Here is a 20,377-nt window from a genome sequence, read left to right as displayed (position 1 = left end):
ATTGACCAGAGGAGAGCAGTGTGTGCTAGCGTCTCTGGGGAAGGAGATGCTGGCAGTTTCTCAGAGTCCTGCAATCGCGGCTGCCGATGAGTGGGGAATGCCGGTGGTCAGCGATTGCGGGAATCACAGTACCTCCCTTACGCCCCCTCTTCTTAGATCCAGAGCATAGAAGGAACTTCTTGATGAGAGCTGGGGCATCAACACTTTCTTCAGGCTCCCAAGACTTCTCCTAGGGACCAAAACATTTCCGATCCACCAGGTAAAAGGTCTTCCCTCCTACCTTCTTGTAGTCCAGGATCTCCATGACCTCAAAGACATAAAAAGAACAGTTGGGAGCAATTGCAGAGCCAGGAGACTGTACCGGTTGAGGACCACAGGTTTCAGGAGGGACACATGGAAGGAATTTGGAATCTTGTATGACACCGGGTTAATCTGTTGCAGGACCGCAAAGGGACCAAGAAATCTGGGAGCGAATTTGTAGGAGGAAACTTTCAGACGAATATGTTTTGAAGATAACCAGACTTTAACTCTGGGAAGAAACTGAGAAGGAAGTCTTCTCTTCCTATCTGCATACTTCTTCATGCGATTCACTGCCGGCAGGATCGCAGACTTGCTTTGCTGCCAGACCTGAAGAAAACTTCTGAAAGAAGAATTAGCTGCAGGCACTTGAGATGTAGCCGTTACAGGAAGAGGGACACGTGGATGTTGGTTGTAAACAATAAAAAATGGAGATGTAGTAGTAGACTCACTCATGTGAATATTGTAAGACAATTCGGCTCATGGAAGAAGATGCACCCAGTTGTCGTGTTGAACAGATACAAAATGATGAAGATAAATTTCAAGCACTTGATTAATCCTTTCAACTTGGCCGTTGGATTGCGTGTGGTATGCAGAAGAAAACTCAAATTTCACATCCAAATTTCCTAGTTCTGGGTGTATGTGCAGCGTAGGTTCCCACCTTATAGAGGATGCCTTGTCGTGGCAGGTGGGCTCACACAATTTGATCAAAATGTGCGCTAAGAACCTCACTATTGTAAGCAGACTCAGCAGTAATGCATATTTGTTTATATTTAGTGGCTTAGGTGGCATTGATGTTCGGAGTGTGCTGTCAACATTTTCTTGTGTGCTGTATACATTTTCAGTCACAGACATTCTTGCAACTGCCACATTTCAAGTCACTGAGCTTTTTGGTACGTCCCATACTACTAGCGATGTTTGTCTATGGAGGTTGCGAGGCTGTGTTGATTGTATTCACCTGTTTACAATGAGTGTGGCTGAAACACCTGAACTTAATAGTTTGGGTGTTCACATACTTTTGACCATATAGTGTATAGAGTATATGTAGAGAAAAAAGATATTGGGGCAGATTTACAATTTAAAATGCGCCAGAATTCTGCTTTAAATTGACTCTAAATTTTAGCAAACATCAAGTGCACCACATTTATTAACTGTTTATACAATATTAATGCTGCGTCTGACAAGGGGCGTGACCTATTGGAAAAGAGGCTTGGCTTAAAATGCACGACCTTGAGCCAAAATTTGGCACCAAAAGGGCAAAAATTAAGCCAACCAAGAAGTGGTATAAGGAATAGAAAAGTGTCTAACAGGTCTAGCAAGATGCACCAAATTTACCATGAAGCGTGCGCCACTTTTATTAATTTTGCGCATCTTCTGACTGCCTTGCCTAAATCTGCCCCATTGGCTTTCACTGCAGTTATACCTGAATTTTTAAGTCTTCAGATATAGTTAAAGGGTTATTCCCAACATAAAGTTCAATGTTCAAAGCCCTAGAAATTTAAAAACAAACATCTTTTTAAATACCTTCTGTTTTCTGTAGTGCAGCGTTTGTAAGATATGCCCTCCTCTATAGCGCAAGTCACCACCATTTCCCTCATTCTGTCGTGCCTGCGCACTTCTTCCTTTTCTCCTCTCTCTTCTATAGCGTGAGCACGCATTACCCATGCGTGCGCACTGTCTTGTCAGCATACCTCTTATAAGAGTCATACCTCTTATCAGACGCCACACACTGCGCTTGATCCCCCCATGTTTTCTCTATATTCTAATATAGAGATAATTTTGTGAGCTTTCTGGAACGAGCACATTGTGTTGACTCTGTAAGTACCTTCCTAAATTTACTTATATTTGTTTCATTATATATATTTTTAATCATTGAAGCGCTCGGTGGGAGCGATGATGCTATGAATGCTGTATAATAGCGGTCCCAGGAGCGCGCACATACACCAAGCAGCATTGTAATTTTATTACAGCGCCACTTGCTGGTGAAGATTGATAGAAACACACATTTAGTAAAAAAAAGAAGAACTTTTTAGATTGAAATTGATGAAATAAAAAATAAAATTTGACTGGCAAAAATAATTTTTGGGGGAAAATTATTATTAATATGTAACATATTAAATAATAAACTTTTCTTTTGGGTTGACTTGGGAATAACCCTTTAAGCTCCTGTGTTTGGGTTTCTGGTCTCCAAATTGACAGTTTTTTTGCACCGTGCAGTAGGTTTTCCTCCAGGATTTCCGTGTATTTTGCTGCATTCATCCTACATCTAATGTATGTCTATGGAAATAGCATGGCTGTTGGCTTGATTTTATGCAGTGATGAATGTGGCTGAAAGAGTATCCAATATCCATATGCTTTTGGCCTTACAGTGTATGTAACCTGTTTGAATTTTCTAATATTCATTACCTGGATCAACCTTGCAATCACTGGTGTCGCTAGAGGGGTCGCAACTGTCGCAGTGGCGGCCGGGCCCCTAAGCCTGGAGGGCCCACAAGGCTCCCATTGCCACACAATGCTGACCTCGCTGGTCACGTTTCCAACTGTATCTGCATCCTCAGAATGCAGATATAGTTCAATTCAATGCTAGAGCCTTGCTCCAGCATTCACTGTGCCGTGAGCGGCTCGACACAGGCAGGCGCGACGTAGTGACGTCATCGCGCGTGTCTGCACCGAGTCACTCACAGCGCAGTGGAGAAGAAGGATCTCCTATTAGGCTCATATGGGGGCATTATACTGGGTATGGGAGGGGGGCTGATATGGTGGCTGCTGAGGGAGCATTATACTATACGGGGGGCATTATACTGTGTGGGGTGCATTATACTCTATGGGGGGCATTATACTGTATGGTGGCAGCTATGGGTGGCAATATACTGAGAGGGCAGTTATGGGGGGGCATTATACTGTGGGGGCAGCTATGGGGGCATTATACTGTGTGGGGACAGCTATGGGGGCATTATACTGTGTGTGGGGGCAGCTATGGGGGGCATTATACTGTATGGTGGCAGCTATGGGTGGCAATATACTGAGAGGGCAGTTATGGGGGGGCATTATACTGTGGGGGCAGCTATGGGGGCATTATACTGTGTTGGGGACAGCTATGGGGGCATTATAGTGTGTGTGGGGGCAGCTATGGGAGGCATCAAACTGTGGGGGCAGCTATAGGGGACATTATACTGTGTGGGGGCAGCTATGGATAGCATTATACTGTATGGGGCAGCTATGGGAGGCATTATACAGTGGGGCAGCTATTGGTGACAATATACTATGGGGAAGCTATGGGGGCCATTATACTGTGTGTGGGCAGCTATGGTTGGTATTATACTTTGTGGGGGCAGCTATGGGGGGCATTATATTGTGTGGGGGGCCTCTATGGGGGGCATTATACTGTGTGGGGGCAGCTATGGGGAGCATTATACTGTGTGGGGGCATTATACTATGTGGGGCAGATATAGGGAGCATTATACTTAGTGGGGGTATTATACTGTGGGGGCATCTATAAGGACTGTCGGGAAGGCGGCTGGGAATAGGCGCGGGCAGGGGTCTGGTGGTGTTGGGGAGGGGTAGGGGGCCCAAGCTAAATTCTTGCACCAGGGCCCATGTGTCTTTAGATAAAGGGAGGGGACATTTTGCTTTTATTGAGGTTTGACAGAAGCTAGCTTATACTTACTGGTCCTCCGGATGTTTTCAAGACTACGGCGTCGAGAGTTCACCGTGAAACGAACTTCGGTACTGAACTCCTGCTCTGGGTTGGGGGCATTTTGGCCCTGCTCCTGGAGTAGCTGGTGGAACACAGAAGCCAGCTCAGCTTCAGCAATGAGGGACTCTTTCTGAGCCACATCTCTGCCAGAGCTGGTGTACTCAGAAAATGACTGTGGAACAAGGTGTCAAGAAAGATGTCAAAGTTTAGTTTGCAGATAAAGTCAGATCTCAGAATACTTGTGTACACTGAGGGAGCTTTGTATACGTCCACCCAGCATATGCTACCCAACCACCATGTGAATCAAGTTGTGTATTACAGAAAACAGTGACAGCACCTAAACCCAGAAGATACCTGGAAAACATCTTGTTCTAGAGTTGGAGAAAGCTGTATTGATTGTCTGCGTGACTGAGCCGAATACTCAGAATCATTGTCAAAGTCATATGGATGAACGGACAACAGACGCTTGGTCTTGCGCATCTTCAGGGCAGAAATTCATTGAGAGGTAAAGTAAGAAAGAACAGAAAAATCAGGTTTGTATAACAGGGATGCATACATAAATCAATGATTGTCTTGTTCCAGAATTGGAGTACTTCAAGTGTTGGGTTTCTATCACTAACATAAGACACCACAGCTCACTGTATAAATGTCACACAATAAAACAATTGAAACCTATGATGCTGCAATTGTTTAATAAGGATGTCCCCCCTTCAATATAAATTTAGTTTGTTTTACATTTTAAAAGGTTTATCATTCTGTGGTGATTGATTTTAGAATATATTCTTTCCATATAGTGGTGAGAACTCTCTTTCTGATACAGGACTTCCCTGCATAGAAATTCTGGCTGCCTGCAGCCACCACTAGGGGGAACTTACCGCATACGGTTTATACAATGACATTGATGATAAAACTGGCTGGAATATACAGGTGTAAGAAATGAATTTACAGCAACTCATTGGTGGGAACTATTAGGCCCCATACACACGACCGTAATTTTCATCCTTAATTATGGAATTATTTTGGTCACGGACACAGATTAAATATGTCCTATGGGGCAAAAGATCGAGATCTACTTAGGGATCAGGGACTACTGGTTTTCAAACTTGTAGGCTACAGTGAGCTATGGTGGTGATCAATGATTTAGAAACACATGTCTTGATATTAGATAGAAGCAGAGAATATTCCATACTGAGGAGAGCAGATATGTGTGTGGTTACCATACTGTAGCGCTGAGCTTCTGCACTGTCCAGTACATCATCATCCTCATCAGCAAACATCCCAGCCCTGGCCTGGCGCAGATATTCTCCTGGTAGGAAAGACATAATCAGGTCTCCATGTGGTTGTTTGAGCCACTGCAACTAGGAATATTTTCTAGAAATAACGTTCCATGTAATAATAGAGCAGCCAGTCAGAGGAAAAAGGACATATTTGTACTGCACCCGATTTAAAATAAAGCTCCACTTGAGAGCTACAATATGATATAAGGAAATTACATTTTGAGTGGAAAAGAATTAAAATAGAAAACCAGCAATATCATCCTATATCTTCTGAATGGAGTGAGCTCCTCTGCACAACCAAAATATTCATAACATATGTGCAGAATAATAGTACATAAAATAAAAACTGTAATCTTTGCTGTTGTAAAGACTTCTTTTCAGAATGTCTAATCTGCATGGATTTGGGTAGAAATTAGACCACGTTCAGATATGACGTATTTGTTGTGGATTTTTGATGTGGACTCTGCACCGAAAATCTGCTACAATTTACAGTACAATATTTGTGGATGGGCTTTTTAAAACCCTATCAACCCACATGTGGCTAAAAAAGTCTTCAGGGATTTCAGCACATGCTACAGCTTTTGATGCGGTTTCAAGAGGAATGGGAAGTATAGAGAAAGGAATTATAGTTTTCCTTCCAGTTGGATCCACTCCTGGCTTTGGCTCAAAAAACCAACAAAAACTGCATGTGTGATTCCAGTCTTACAATTATGTGCATGATCAAATGAATTAGGACACAAATGGACGGGTCAGAGAAAAAAACACCTTTCTGTTAGCATCGATGTATAAGCAGCAATTTTATAAGGGCATGTTCACACGGCCTATTTTCAGCCGTTTTACGGGCCGTAAACGCCCCGAAAAACAGCTATAAGTGTTCGGGCTGAACGCCTACAAACTTCTGCCCATTGATTTCAATGGGAAAAACGGCGTTCCATTCCCACGGGGCATTTTCTTACGCGGCCATTTTTAAAAATGGCCACGTAAAAAAATGCCTTGTAAAAAGAAGTGCATATCACTTCTTGTGACGTTTTTGGAGCCGTTTTTCATTGACTTAATAGAAAAACAGCTCCAAAAACGGCCGTAAAAAAAGCGAGTGGCTGAAAATCAGAGGCTGTTCTCTCTTGAAAATAGCTCCGTATTTTCAGCCGTTTTTTCTTAAGCATGTGAACATAGCCTAATACTTACAGGGATCACTGGCACATGTGCTCAATGTTAGATAAATAAGAAATTTTTTCGATAGTAAGATTTATAGAAAAATGCTTGCCTCAACTTTGCCATTGTGTGCGTGTGCGTGTGTGTGTGTGTGTGTGTGTGAGAACATAGAATAGCTGAAAGCTGTACCAGGGACTGAATGAATACATTTTGTGTACAGCTGTGTGAAATAATTTGGCAATAACCTTATTCAATTTTTTACCTTAGTTTTACCTTGCTTAGAATTTTAAAATTGTATGATTTGAGAAGAAATTATTTTCCACTCTTGGCTACCAGGTGGCACAAATACTTTCAATTAACAATATAGTGATTACAACAATATTATCATCATCATCCTCCTCCTCAGACCACCGTGTAATTTATGTAATAATTTAGTAGAAACACAATCATAGGGTTTATTCAGATGAACAAGTGTAAACTCAGACGTGAAAAACGGCAGTTTTTCCCCCTCCGAGCCGCACCCGTGTGGGGTCTGTTTTTACAGATCCCTCATAGACTTAAGTCTATTGAGGGATCCGTGAATCTGACAAAAATTTGACTTTTGCTATCTTTTCACGGAACCTTCACATTGTTAAAACAATGGCCGTGTGAACAGCCACATAGAAATACAGTGCGGATTTCCACACTATGTATTTAAATACATAAGAATACATACTTACCTACCCACACATTATATTAAACTCACCCATTACACACCAGAACCAAGCTCAGTACATAAAAACAACCCCAGAACCAAGCTCAGTACATATATACAGCATCAGAACAAAGCTCAGTACATAAATACAGCACCAGAACAAAGCTCAGTACATAAATACAACACCAGAACAAAGCGCAGTACATAAATACAGCACCAGAACCAAGCTTCACACATAATTACAGCACCACAACCAAGATCCGTATATACATACATACAGCATCAGAACCAAGCTCAGTACATAAATACAACACCAGAACCAAGCTCAGCACATATACACAACACCAGAACCAAGCTCAGTACATATATACGGCACCAGAACAAAGCTCAGCATATATATCCTCACCAGAACCAAGCTCAGTACATAAATACAGCACCATAAGCAAGATCATTACACACATACAGCACCAGAACCAAGCTCAGTATATAATTACAGCACCAGAACCAAGATCAGTACATATATACAGCACCAGAAGAAAGCTCAGTACATATATACAACACCAGAACCAAGCTCAGTACATATATACAGTACCAGAACAAAGGTTCTGGTGTTGTATATATGTACTGAGCTTGGTTCTGGGGATGTATATATGTACTGAGCTTGGTTCTGGGGATGTATATATGTACTGAGCTTGGTTCTGGTGCTATATATATATATATATATATATATACTGAGCTTTGTTCGGGTGCTGTATATATGTACTGGGCTTTGTTCTGATGCTGTATATATGTACTGAGCTTGGTTCTGATGCTGTATATATGTACTTAACTTTGTTCTGGTGCTGTATATATGTACTAAGCTTTATTCTGGAGTTGTAAATATGTAATGAGCTCCTCTTTGATGCTGTATATATGTGTTGAGCTTGGTTGTTATGAAGTATATAACTCCAGAACCAAGCTCAGTACATATATATATATATATATAAAAATATATACAGCGACTATAGTACTGATCAGTCACAGGGAGAATAAGGCCTCATTCACCCGGCCGTGGCCATAATCACTGCCCGGGTTTGCAGGCACGGCCGGACGCCGTTGGTTGCGGGCAGGGCCCGCATTTTCGGCCTGTGCTCCCATACAAACTATCATGTCCTACATGTCCTATCTTTTGCTGTACACTTCTACGGCCCGGACACCGTCCAGTTAATAAAGGGTAAGGTGTCCTTGGACAATAGAAGTGAATTGGTCTGTAATTGCATCGTGTGCATGGGGCCTAAACATTTAGTGACTCACCGGTGACGACTTCTCAGATTGGAGTAGTACTTTTTCTATTTTCTTTTCCATGTGGTCCCGACCTCTATGATGACTTCTCCCGGCCACGACCTATTTCTGCAGAGTTTGCCTGTCAGATGTCTTCAGCTTCTCACTTTTTCAACATTTCTGCACCTATAAACGAAGAGAAAATTCTCATGGTGCCATGCTCTATACTCCTAAATATAATAGCATCATACACTGTGCCCCCGAATATAATAGTGTGAATATTACATTGTTCCCACGAATAAAATTTTGTCAAACACTGTAAAGTAATGCACTACACACAGACAGTGCCCACTTAGATAGTGCCCCTCATAGAGCCCCTTGTAGATAGTGCCCCTCATAGAGCCCTATGTAGATAGTGCTCCCCACAGAGCCCTCTGTAGATAGTAGCGTTCCCTGTGGACAGGGCCCCCTGTAGCGTTCCCTGTAGTCAGGGCCCCCTGTAGCGTTACCTGTAGACGGGGCCCCCTGTAGCATTCCCTGTAGACAGGGCCCCATGTAGCGTTCCCTGTAGACTGGGCCCCCTGTAGTGTTCCCTGTAGACAGGGCCCCCTGTGGCATTCCCTGTAGATAGTGCCCCCTGTGGCGTTCCCTGTAGATGGTGCTCCCTGTGGCATTCCCTGTAGATTGTGCTCCCTGTGGCATTCCCTGTAGATTGTGCCCCCTGTGGCGTTCCCTGTAGAAAATGCCCCCATGTGGCGTTCCCTATAGATGGTGCCCCCAGTGGCGTTCCCTGTAGATGGTGCCCACTGTTGCGTTCCCTGTAGAAAATGCCCCCTGTGGCGTTCCCTGTAGATGGTGGCCCCTGTGGCGTTCCTTGTAGATGGTGCGCCCTGTGGCATTGCCTGTAGAAAGTGCTCCCTGTGGCGTTCCCTGTAGATGGTGGCCCCTGGGGGGTTCCCTGTAGATGGTGCCCCCTATGGCATTCCCTGTAGAAAGTGCCCCTTGTAGCGTTCCCTGTAAATAGGGCCCCCATATAGTTCCCTGTAGATAGGGTCACTATATAGTTCCCTGTAGTTAGGACCCCTATATAGTTCCCTGTAGTTAGGGCCCCTATATAGGTCCCTGTAGTTAGGTCCCCTATATATTTCCGTGTAGTTAGGGCCCCCTATATAGTCCCCTGAATTTAGTGCCCCTATATAGTCACCTGTAGTTAGTGCCCCCTCTATAGTCCTCTGTAGTAAGTGCCCCCTATATACTCCCCTGTAGTTAGTGCCCCTATATAATCCCCTGTAGTTAGTGCCCCCTATATAGTCCCTGTAGTTAGTGTTCCCTATATAGTTCCTTGTAGTTAGTGCCCCCTATATAGTCTCCTGATATATATTGTTCCCTATATATTCCCATGTAGTACGTGTTCCCTATATAGTCCCCTGTAGTTAGTGCCCCCTATATATAGTCCCCCTGTAGTTAGTGCCTCCTATATAGTCCCCTGTAGTTAGGTTTCCCTATATAGTTCCCTGTAGTTTGTGTTCCCTATATAGTCCCCTGTAGTTAGTGTTCACAATATAGTCGCCTATAGATAAGACCCCCAATGCTGCCCACAGTTGAAGAAAAAAACAACATTATATTCTTACCTGTCTAGTTTCCGCTCCATCCTCCAGCGACGCCAGACCGCCTCCAGCAGAACGACTCAGCGGCGTGACTGCATCATCATCACTCAAGCTCTGAATGACGAGGCATCGTGTGCCTCGCCAGGGTAGCGCTAGGCAACTCAATTGTATTCCGCGTCCGCTGAAACAATTGGGTGCAGGGGACCGGTTCCGGTTTCCCACTTCACCCCTGTTCTGCGAACTGGCTGTAATTTTAACAATCGGTTCAGGAGAACCGGGGGGGAAACCGACCGCATCCCACCCCTGGTCACAAGGACAATATTTACATTCGTCTGAATAAGCCCTTGTAGTTTTATTATAGGTAGCAGTAAAGTTATACCATTCCTCATCACAACCTATTCATCAAAAGGGCTAAGGCGGGATTCACACGACAGGGTTTCCCGGCCGGGTGCCGGCCGTTCATAAATCGCCCGGCACCCGGCTGCATTAGGAATAATAGACTCCTAATGGGGCTATTCACACGACCGATTTTTTGACGGGCCGGGAAAACCGGCCGTCAAAAAATGGGACATGCCCTATTTTCGGCCGGGTACCCGGCCACCCAGCTCCCATAGAAGTCTATGGGGCCGGGTAATACACGGCCATCACCGGAATGTGTCCCGAGTGATGGCCGGGTCTACCGTCGCTCGCGCACTCTCTCCTCCTCCTCACAGCGCAGAGTGCATGTGAGGAGGAGGAGTTGATGCCATTCGGACGAATGGCTACGCTGGAGATACTGTGTGGCAGGGCCGGGGTGTACAGCAGGTGGAAGGGAGCGCTGCGCTGGCTCCCTACCCCTGCTTGTTACGGTTCCCGACCGCTGGCTGTGTTTTTACGGCCAGCGGTCAGGGTCCTTAAAACCCGAGCCATAGACTTTTTACGGCTCGGGTTTTAACTTGCTGCCCGCGCGATCGGGCAGCTGAATGTCGGGTCTCCGGCTGTCAGTGACTGCCGGGGACCCTGAGGAGAGGATAGAAGCAGCTTTCACTGCTTCTATCTTCTCCGATGTCTTTTTACACAGCAATCAATGAACGCTGTGTATAGGAATAGAGACAGCAGCAGCGGCGCTGTCTCTATTCCTCCCGGGGATCATGTGACTGGTCACATGATCCCCGGGTGCCGTTAGTGACAGACTGCTGCTGGGTCTTACTAGACCCAGCACAGCCCTATTAGTGACAATCGTCACTATGAGAGGGTTGATTTCCCCTGTAACTGGGGCTGCTGTGCAGCTCCAGTTACAGAGGAAAAACATGGTGTAAAAGAAAGAAAAAAAATATTAAAAGTTCCAAAAAGGTCTTTTTTGACCTTTGAGGGACAGACCATAGTAATAAAAAAATAGTAAAGTGCAAAAAATTCATCCGATTAAAAAACGGTCAGGGAAAAAAACGGATGCAAATTGGGTCCAAATCGTCCGGTAAAAACGGCAACACGGCCCGGAACGGAATCGGAAAGGATGCAAACCGGTCAAAAACCGGACCTGTCGTGTGAATGAGGCCTAAGGGGCACCTTGGACGTGAAAAACTTGATTCTAGCCTAAGCCAGTGTTTCCCAATCCAGTCCAGAATTTATCACGTGTTTACTCTTTAGGAATCCTCAGGACATGATTTGTTGGGGTTCCTTGAGGGCCGTTTGGGAAACACGGCTCTTAGGTTGTATTCATATGAGCTGGGAGTATGCCGCTCAGTCAAAAACTGCATGCATTTTAAAGTGTTTTACCTGGATAAACCGAGTAGCCAAAAACTTTGATATTTGTAAACACCCTAGGCTAATATCTCAGGTAAGGAGTAATCATAATGTGGATTTTGCCAAGCTTACATTTCTAAAACTAGTAACAATCAATCTTTTTCCATCTTAGTAATAAAATGAAGATGAACAGTTTACTTACGATTAATATCAGGCAGGCTCTGTACTCTATCCTGAAGTCCTGTCCAGAGATATAGAGTACATTATATACTATACATTTACAGTAATTCTGTTTCCGATCAGGCAGAATGTTTAGTGCCATCTATAGGTGGATTTGATTAAAACAACGATCCCTTGTACCTCCCCCGATCATTACTAAGTCCTTCATGTGTGTTGCAGAGTATACAATTAAAACACCAACATAAACAGACAAGCATTTGCTTACTTAGTACAGATCTGGCTGACTATCCGCAACACAGACCTTGTTGTGGGCCATCATTGAGTGTTTTTCTATTATGTATAATACATTACATTTGCTTTCTGGTGTGGCATTCAATGCCACCAATTCTATTGGGCCAAATGTGTTCAGATGGAGCTAAGACCACATAAAAAATGCAAAGTCATCTCAGATATACCTGTCATGTTAGATCCTCCTCTACCATGAGAGTGTTGCCTGAGGTACAGTGAGCGCATCACTTTGGCGCTGCCAAACCGCTTGAATCTAGAGCGGACATGGTCATAATACCATTCATGGGACCCGATCTTCACTGTTCTGTGGAAGATATAGGCGCATTAATAAGCAAACATTACAGGGTATCTGTAATATATTTATACATGAATAGAAATCTTGCATCTGTCTGCTCAGCTAGTTTTTGCACGTGGAGCCCGGTGTTTTTTGCAGCACAGTACATACTGATGTATCCTTCCTTACCTTTGCTCTTAGCTCAACATATGTGTGGCATGAAATGGGCAGCTTTGAAAAAACACATGATTTTGCGATACTCTGTTACGAGATATCTATGGTATATGTGTCTATATGTGTCCACCCAGTGGTTGTTATGTGGATTGCAGCCTGTCAAGGATTTTGCTAGCATGTCGCGATATTGTATTGAATTTGTTTCATGAGAAATTTAAGTCCTTAAACAAATTCAAGCAAAGGTAAGTGTGGACACATCTGTATTATAGCCAGGCGCAGTATGTGTCGACATAATATAGAAATACATTCCCTCTTTGCATGTCCCTTTTGTGATTGTTGCTTATTTTATAACAGGAAGAACTGGAATTTTGCTCAAAGGACTGCGAATCTTAATGCAGGAAATGAATTCTTCATAATCACCGTAGATTGTATTACATTCCTAAGATGAGTTGGAGCAGAGATTTCTCAATATGGACGACTATTTTTAGTATTCACACAATTAACTCTGATACAAGTCAAAAACCTTTCCATCCACATGAGTGCACATATCCCATTATCTGAGATCACAAGGGCTAAAACTCCTGAAGTTTATTAGGGGCATCACCTTGTACTAATGGAGCAGATGTATAAAAGAAAGTATATTTGGAGATCCATGTGACCAAAGGTGCCTGGCAGCTTCTTATCCCCATCTCTCTATGGCAATAAAATAATTATCTAGGCCGCTGACAGGATATGTCATACTTGGTGAGATAAGGAATCTTATATGATGGAGAACTCCAGCAAGATTGTATAGCTGCCGGTAGGCCTTGCTGCATCTTAGGAGAAGAAGGGATTCCTTGGCAGTATTTTTGAGTCCCCTGTTATTATCATAGGCCGTAAATTTTGTGCTCGTTAATTTTAATAACACAATATTTGTGTATAGTTCTGTTTTTTTAGACTATATAATAACTGATCTAATTCTTGAGGCATGCAGCCACTACATTGAACATAATGAGAGCTGTAATCTATATGCAGTGAGCTCCTCCTAGTGGCCACTGCAGGTGACTAATATGACACTGCAAGCACCGCGATAGCAGTAGCGTGTCCTGCCTCTATATTAGGGACACGAACATTAACTTTTTAATTAGCAATTGCCTAATTTAGTTTTATTATCAGAATTGCTTCTTTTACTAGTGGGAGCTTTCTGGTAATAAACATTCTGCGCGTTAATAGCCATAAAATAGTATCAATGATCACAAATGTCACCTACCTCGAGGCCCTACATGTATCACACACCCAGTCCTGCTCTTTCTTGTTGTAGCGGCTGCAGTTTTTGCACACATATAACTGGCAGTCTTTGCACTGGCGCTTGCTGTTGATCAGGAACTGGAAGGGCTGCAGGCAGTGTATGCAGTGACTGCTGTTCAGACGACTCTGGTTGCACAGGAGCTCCCTCTTACTACTCTCCTTTTCCAGCTTTTCTTTTAGGTCGCTGTAGAAGTGAGAATGGGAATATAATTCAGATGAATATTCTCATTAGGGTATGTTCACACACACTAATTACGGACGTAATTCGGGCGTTTTTGCCCCGAATTACGTCCGAAAAATGCGCCTCGATAGCGTTGACAAACATCTGCCCATTGAAAGCAATGGGCTGACGTTTGTCTTTTCACACGAGGCGTATATTTACGCGCCGCTGTCAAATGACGGCGTGTAAATAGACGCCCGCGTCAAATAAGTGACCTGTCACTTCTTTGGGCGTAATTGGAGCCGTTATTCATTGACGCCAATGAAAAGCAGTGCCAATTACGTCCGTAATGGACGCGGCGTTCAAGCGCCTGCACATGCCGTTACGGCTGAAATTACGGGGATGTTTCCTCCTGAAAACATCCCCGTAATTTCAGCCGTTACGGACGCTGCCGTGTGAACATTCCCTTACAGTGAATTGACTCATTGACCTTAGTACAATTGGGCCAACAAATGGGGAGCCAACGGGGATTTACTATAGGATGTTTGCCACATAAGAGCCCTCCATTACTATAACTGGCAAAATTGGGGGCCCTGGTGCACATTTTGCACTGGGACCCATGAGCCTTAAATAACACCTCTGATTCCTACTGAATGCAATAAGATATGGCTGGATATCACAAGATGACGGAAAATCTCAATGCAATGGCCTAATCGTTTCCTTTTCTGTGCATGGTTAGGGGCTGGGATGAGGATAGGAAGATGTCCGCTGTATTGGTGACGCACCTAATATAGCCAGTTTTAGGTAGACACTACTTTATACTCCCCTACTCATTCTATTCATGCTCATATTCTCCATTTTTTCCCCCTTTGGCTCCCATATTCGATATGGGCATCCTTGCTATTCTACTCCTATTACATTCCACTCGTCTACATCCACCTGTCCATACAGATTGTTCTATGGACGCAATACCTACATATAGAGACTTATATGGCTGTTTATTCAGATCAGCAGTCAGTGGCCCCTGTTGTAAATCCTTGGTTCACTGAATGCAAGTAATGGGAATAATCAACTAAAAAACACAATGGACACTTGGAAAAAAAATGCAAAAAACTTTCATACCTGAAAGTTCTTATGTAGCATTTTGAGCGTACAGTCATGAATATAGTATTGGATGTAGGTAATGATGCTCGCACCCGTCAGTTGCATTACATTAAAACTGTGACAGCAGCTAGGTGCCTGTATTAGGATGATTCACTGATTTCTACCTGCACATACCAGGAGCTGTTTGTTTTTGGGGTTTGCGCAGGGTGGGGCAGGCATAATGTTTGGCTAGTAGGATGAGTTTAGAGGAAAGAAAGTACTTCAGTATTTACTTTCTTTTACTCAATTAATTACACATATGTATTTCTATTGCTTGATGCAAAACCCTTGTTTTATTTATTATAAAGCCTGACAGCCAGAAAAAAAAGCTTCAGTATTAAAAATGGTATTTTGTGATAGGAAGTAATATAAAGCTACAATATCATATGGCTTAAAGCAAATATGTATAAGGCCAGATTCACACAAACGTTTTTCACGTCCGAGGTGCCCCCGTGCGGGTTCCATTTTCACTTAAGTCTATGGAGGGATCCATGAAAACAGAACAAAATAAGACATGTTCTATTTTTCAATGGACCCCTTAAATGGTCCGTTGAAACAACAGCCGTGTGAACGGCCCCATTGAAATACATGCGTCCGTTTGACGGCTGTTGTTTAAATGGCCATCACACAGACATACTCTACGTTTGTCTGAATGCGGCCTAAAACATATGCAACAGTATCAGCACTAAAATGAATTCTGAGATGATGAAATAAGACCCTCACACAATACATGACGTGTGTAAACGCCTTGAAATACGCCTGGAAAAATACTAGCAAAGTGCCTACAAACAGCTTCCCATTGAATTCAATGGGAAATACACTGTGCTGTTCACATGAAGTGTATTTTTTACGCTGCTGAATAAAAAAAAACGCCTCATAAAAAGAAGTTTGAGGCTTTTTAGAGCTGATTTTCTATTGACACTAAGAAAAAAGCCTCAAACTAAGCTTCAAATGACAAAAACGTAATTTTAGCTTCAAAAAATGCCTTGTAATCAGAGGGTGTTTTCCCTTGAAAACAGCTCCATCATTTTTAGCCACTTCTTATGGTACGTGTGAACATACCCTAAGGGTATGTGCACACACACTAATTACGTCCGTAATTGACGGACGTATTTCGGCCGCAAGTCCCGGACCGAACACAGTGCAAGGAGCCGGGCTCCTAGCATCATACTTATGTACGATGCTAGAAGTCCCTGCCTCGCTGCAGGACAACTGTCCCGTACTGTAAACATGATTACAGTACGGGACAGTTGTCCTGCAGCGAGGCAGGGACTCCTAGCATCGTACATAAGTATGATGCTAGGAGCCCGGCTCCTTGCACTGTGTTCGGTCCGGGACTTGCGGCCGAAATACGTCCGTCAATTACGGACGTAATTAGTGTGTGTGCACATACCCTCACAATGCATTTAACAGGTATCGCATGTTCAAGGTTAGTTGTAGCACACCTAGTATGGCGTGGCGCGACAGAAATATATTGAGTTGTGATTTCATAAGAAGGCACGCAAAGTTTTCTTTTTTTACAGATATCGATGTGAGAAATAAAAATGATGACATGCTTGATTGCATTTCAATTTGGGAGAGTCTAAGGAGATCCTACTGGTCCATAATACAAGTTGTAGGGACTCCTTCTGCCATTGTACATGGTCCATAGATGCGGCAGTGCCATGAGCATGAGGCCTTAGGCCAGGATCACACACACAATTTTAATGCAGTTTTGGTGGCAGTTTTCCCCTCAGTTTTTTTTAGCCAATTCCAGGAGTGTACACAATAGAAAGGAGATAAGTCAGTATTTTGATTTTTACATTTCCTGCGCCAAAAACTGCCTTAAGAAAAAGAAAAAAAAGTTTGAATAAGGCCAGGATCACACACACAGCTTTGGTTCAGTGCTATGGAGCCAAACACAGCAGTGGACATAAAATAAAGTAGATGCATCAGTCTTTCTGCCTTCCCTTCCTTTTAGATCCACTTCTGGCTTCGGTTCAAAAAACAGAAAAAAAAATTGCCACAAAAACTGCATCACAACTGTTTGTGTGATCATGGCCTAAAGGTTCCACCAAAAATCTTTTGCGCAGATTTCATAAAGAATACCATACACAAAACACATATTCTGCCTGGCATTGCTGCTGATACAGACCGAGTTTCAGCATTTCTATGAATTTCTATATGTTTTGTAGTTTACTCACTCAAGCCTCTGCTCTTCATTCTTGCGGAGACTCATGTCTCTTTCAATAACCTCCCATACATGTTTGGCTTCATCATCACTCAGCTTGGTCAAGTCGAGTTTCTTCCCCATGGTAGTGGGCAGAGTGTTCAGCTGTAGGATCTAGTAACAGAAAGAGTAGGATGAAGAAAAGATACGGTGCTGGCTGTTATCAGCGTATCACATGAAGCGCTGGCAGATTAACATTGTATAACATTGTAACAGATAAGCGCAGAAATTGACCTAAATTATTTACATAAGGCCCACATGATTTTTTTTTTTCAGAGAGATGACATAAGATAAAAGAACTACTGACAAAAGTAAAAACAGGAAATGAATTAATAAAGATACCGTAGAAGCGTAAATGGCAGTGGGGCCACTTTGTGCTAAAATTAAAAAGGTTAAAATGCATTTATAAACTGCCCTGTAAAGGACGCGTTTACTCATTTCTCATAATGAGCGTAAGACGGTTTACAGAAAAGTCTATGCCCAAGGCAGTCAGCTGATGGTCATACCACAAGGGGATGATGTATGAGGATAGCATGTGCCCCTGACAGCCCTACTTCTCTCAATAGTCTTATTGTCAGTTTCAATTACACTCTGATTTTCACGTACTGTCCTTGTCACACAAACCACGAGGCCAAATGCCTTAAAAAGTAGTTGCATTGCCCTTGTCTTTAACTTGTGCACTGCCTGAAGACTCTGCAATAGATAAGCAATAGAACAAAAGGATATGCTGAGAAAATAAGACCACTAGTCTAAAATATAGGGATTTTTTAAATAGATTTAATGCCTTCAATGTAGGTATAAAACAAAGGCAACTAGAGTACTACTGAATGGTTTACTTAATTCTATAACTTTGATTAATACTGAAAAATCTTATGCCCATTCATATGCCAACATTTATAAGATAATAATGTCTTATGTATAAATGAAACATAATTGCTAAAGTAAAAGACATAATTGAGAACTATTCTTAAACTTGTAGATCTAATGGGATTGTGTACTTGCTATTGGTGAGATAAGTATTCCACAGTTCTAGGCAAACCATGATACAAGCTGTGTCACTAAACTAGACTACAGATGTGACCTTCCTTAACTAATCTCTAAACCCGACATATGAGTTTTATGGCGCAAGATGTTAGACAAACATGTAAAAAAAATAGTATACCTTGGATTGATGCCTCCGACAGATGCCATTCGTTAGGCATTCCTTGTGCATAGACTCCCATGTTAAAAAAAATATACATTTAACGTATACAGTACTGTGCAAAAGTTTTAGGCAGTTGTGGAAAAATGCTGCAAAGTAAGAATGCTTTCAAAAAGAGAAGCGTTAATAGTTTTTTTTATCAATTAACAAAATACAAAGTGAAGGAACAAAAGAGAAATTTAATCAAATCAATATTTGGTGTGACCACCCTTTGCCTTCAAAACAGCATAAATTCTTCTAGGTACACTTCCAAAAAGTCATGGATTTTTGTAGAATTATAATCAAGTGTATGATCAACCAATTATAACAAACAGGTGATAATGATCATCATTTTCATATTTAGTTTGAAACACAGTCTTTAAATGTAAAAGAAACAGCTGTGTAGGAGGCTTAATACTGGGTGAGGTATAGCCAAACTATGCTACGAAAGTGAGGCTGTGGGATACAGTTTTATGTCAAAGATCCACCATTGCAAGACTTAGTACAGCAACAAGATACAAGGTAGTTAAACTGCACCAGCAAGGTCCCAGGCAAAAATTTCAAAGCAGACTGGGGTTTCAAAATGTGGTGTTCAAGTTCTTTTGAAAAAGCACAAAGAAACGGGCAACGTGAGGACCGTAGACGCAGTGGCTGGCCAAGGAAATGTAGTGCACTTATCAAAGACACATCATACTTGCTTCCCTTCGAAATTGGAAGATGTCCAGCAGTGCCATCAGGTCAGAACTGGCAAAAACCAGTGGAACCCAGGTACACCCATCTACTTATTGGAGAAGTCTGGTCAGAAATGGACTCCAGGAATTGAGGCCAAAAAGCCATAGCTTTGACGTGTAAATAAGGCCAAGCGATTCAACTTTGCACGAAAGCATAGGAACTGGGGTGCAGAAAAATGGCAGCAGGTGCTCTGGACTGATAAGTCAAAATGTGAAATATTTGGCTATAACAGAAGGCAGTTTGTTCACTGAAGGGCTGGGGAGAGATGCAATAATGAGGCAACAGTGAAGCATGGTGAGGGCTCCTTGCAAGTTTGGGGCTGCATTTCAGCAAATAGAGTTAGGGATTTGGTCAGAATTAATGGTGTCCTCAATGCTGAGAAATACAGGCAGATATTTATCCATCATGAAATACCATCAGGGAGACGTCTGATTGTATCCAAATTTATTCTGCAGCAGGACAACGACCCCAATACAGCCAATGTCACTAAGAACTATCTTCAGCATAAAGAAGAACAAGGAGCCCTGGAAGTGTGGAAATGGCCCCCACAGAGCCCTGATCTGAACATCAGTCTGTCTGGGATTACATGAAGAGACAGAAGGATTTGAGGAAGCCTACATCCACAGAAGATCTGTGGCTAGTACTTCAAGATGTTTGGAACAGCCTCACTGCCGAGTTCCTTCAAAAGCTGTGTGCGTGTACCTAGGAGAATTGATGATGTTTTGAAGGCAAAGGGTGATCAATATTGATTTGATTTAGATTTCTCTTCATTCACCAGAATTGACTAAGACTTTTGCACAATACTGTACATTTTTTGGATGGCTGTGATGGATGCCTCTGACAGATGCAATCCATCGACCATAGACTCCATGTAAAAAACTATAATTTTCTTGTATTATATCGCGAGATTGTATTGAATTTGTATCATGACTAATTGCCCTGTATACGTGAACACAATTCATGATAAGTTAAGGGGGACACATCTATAGATGTAACTCTAAAAAACCCATGGCTGTATGTAAACAAAACATGCAAAGATAAAAT

General features: G+C 42.7%; 1 protein-coding gene across 2 annotated transcripts in view; it reads right to left on the bottom strand.

Moving 5' to 3' along the window:
• Positions 1-17,531, bottom strand: part of MLPH (melanophilin) — a 33,099-nt gene extending 15,568 nt beyond the window's left edge. For both annotated transcript variants that reach the window (XM_075831180.1, XM_075831181.1), the window contains exons 1-7: positions 17,396-17,531; positions 13,872-14,093; positions 12,342-12,478; positions 11,909-11,947; positions 5,212-5,300; positions 4,349-4,474; positions 3,965-4,166 (exon numbers count right to left, since the gene is read on the bottom strand). In XM_075831180.1, the coding sequence (XP_075687295.1) occupies positions 3,965-4,166; positions 4,349-4,474; positions 5,212-5,300; positions 11,909-11,947; positions 12,342-12,478; positions 13,872-14,093; positions 17,396-17,505 (925 nt within the window). In that variant the 5' untranslated portion in view covers positions 17,506-17,531. The remainder of the gene's footprint in view (positions 1-3,964; positions 4,167-4,348; positions 4,475-5,211; positions 5,301-11,908; positions 11,948-12,341; positions 12,479-13,871; positions 14,094-17,395) is intronic.
• Positions 17,532-20,377: the final 2,846 nt, after the last annotated feature.

This window comes from Rhinoderma darwinii, chromosome 6 (assembly GCF_050947455.1).
Source record: "Rhinoderma darwinii isolate aRhiDar2 chromosome 6, aRhiDar2.hap1, whole genome shotgun sequence".
NCBI lineage: Eukaryota > Metazoa > Chordata > Amphibia > Anura > Rhinodermatidae > Rhinoderma > Rhinoderma darwinii.
This window is presented reverse-complemented; position numbering and strand designations above follow the sequence as displayed.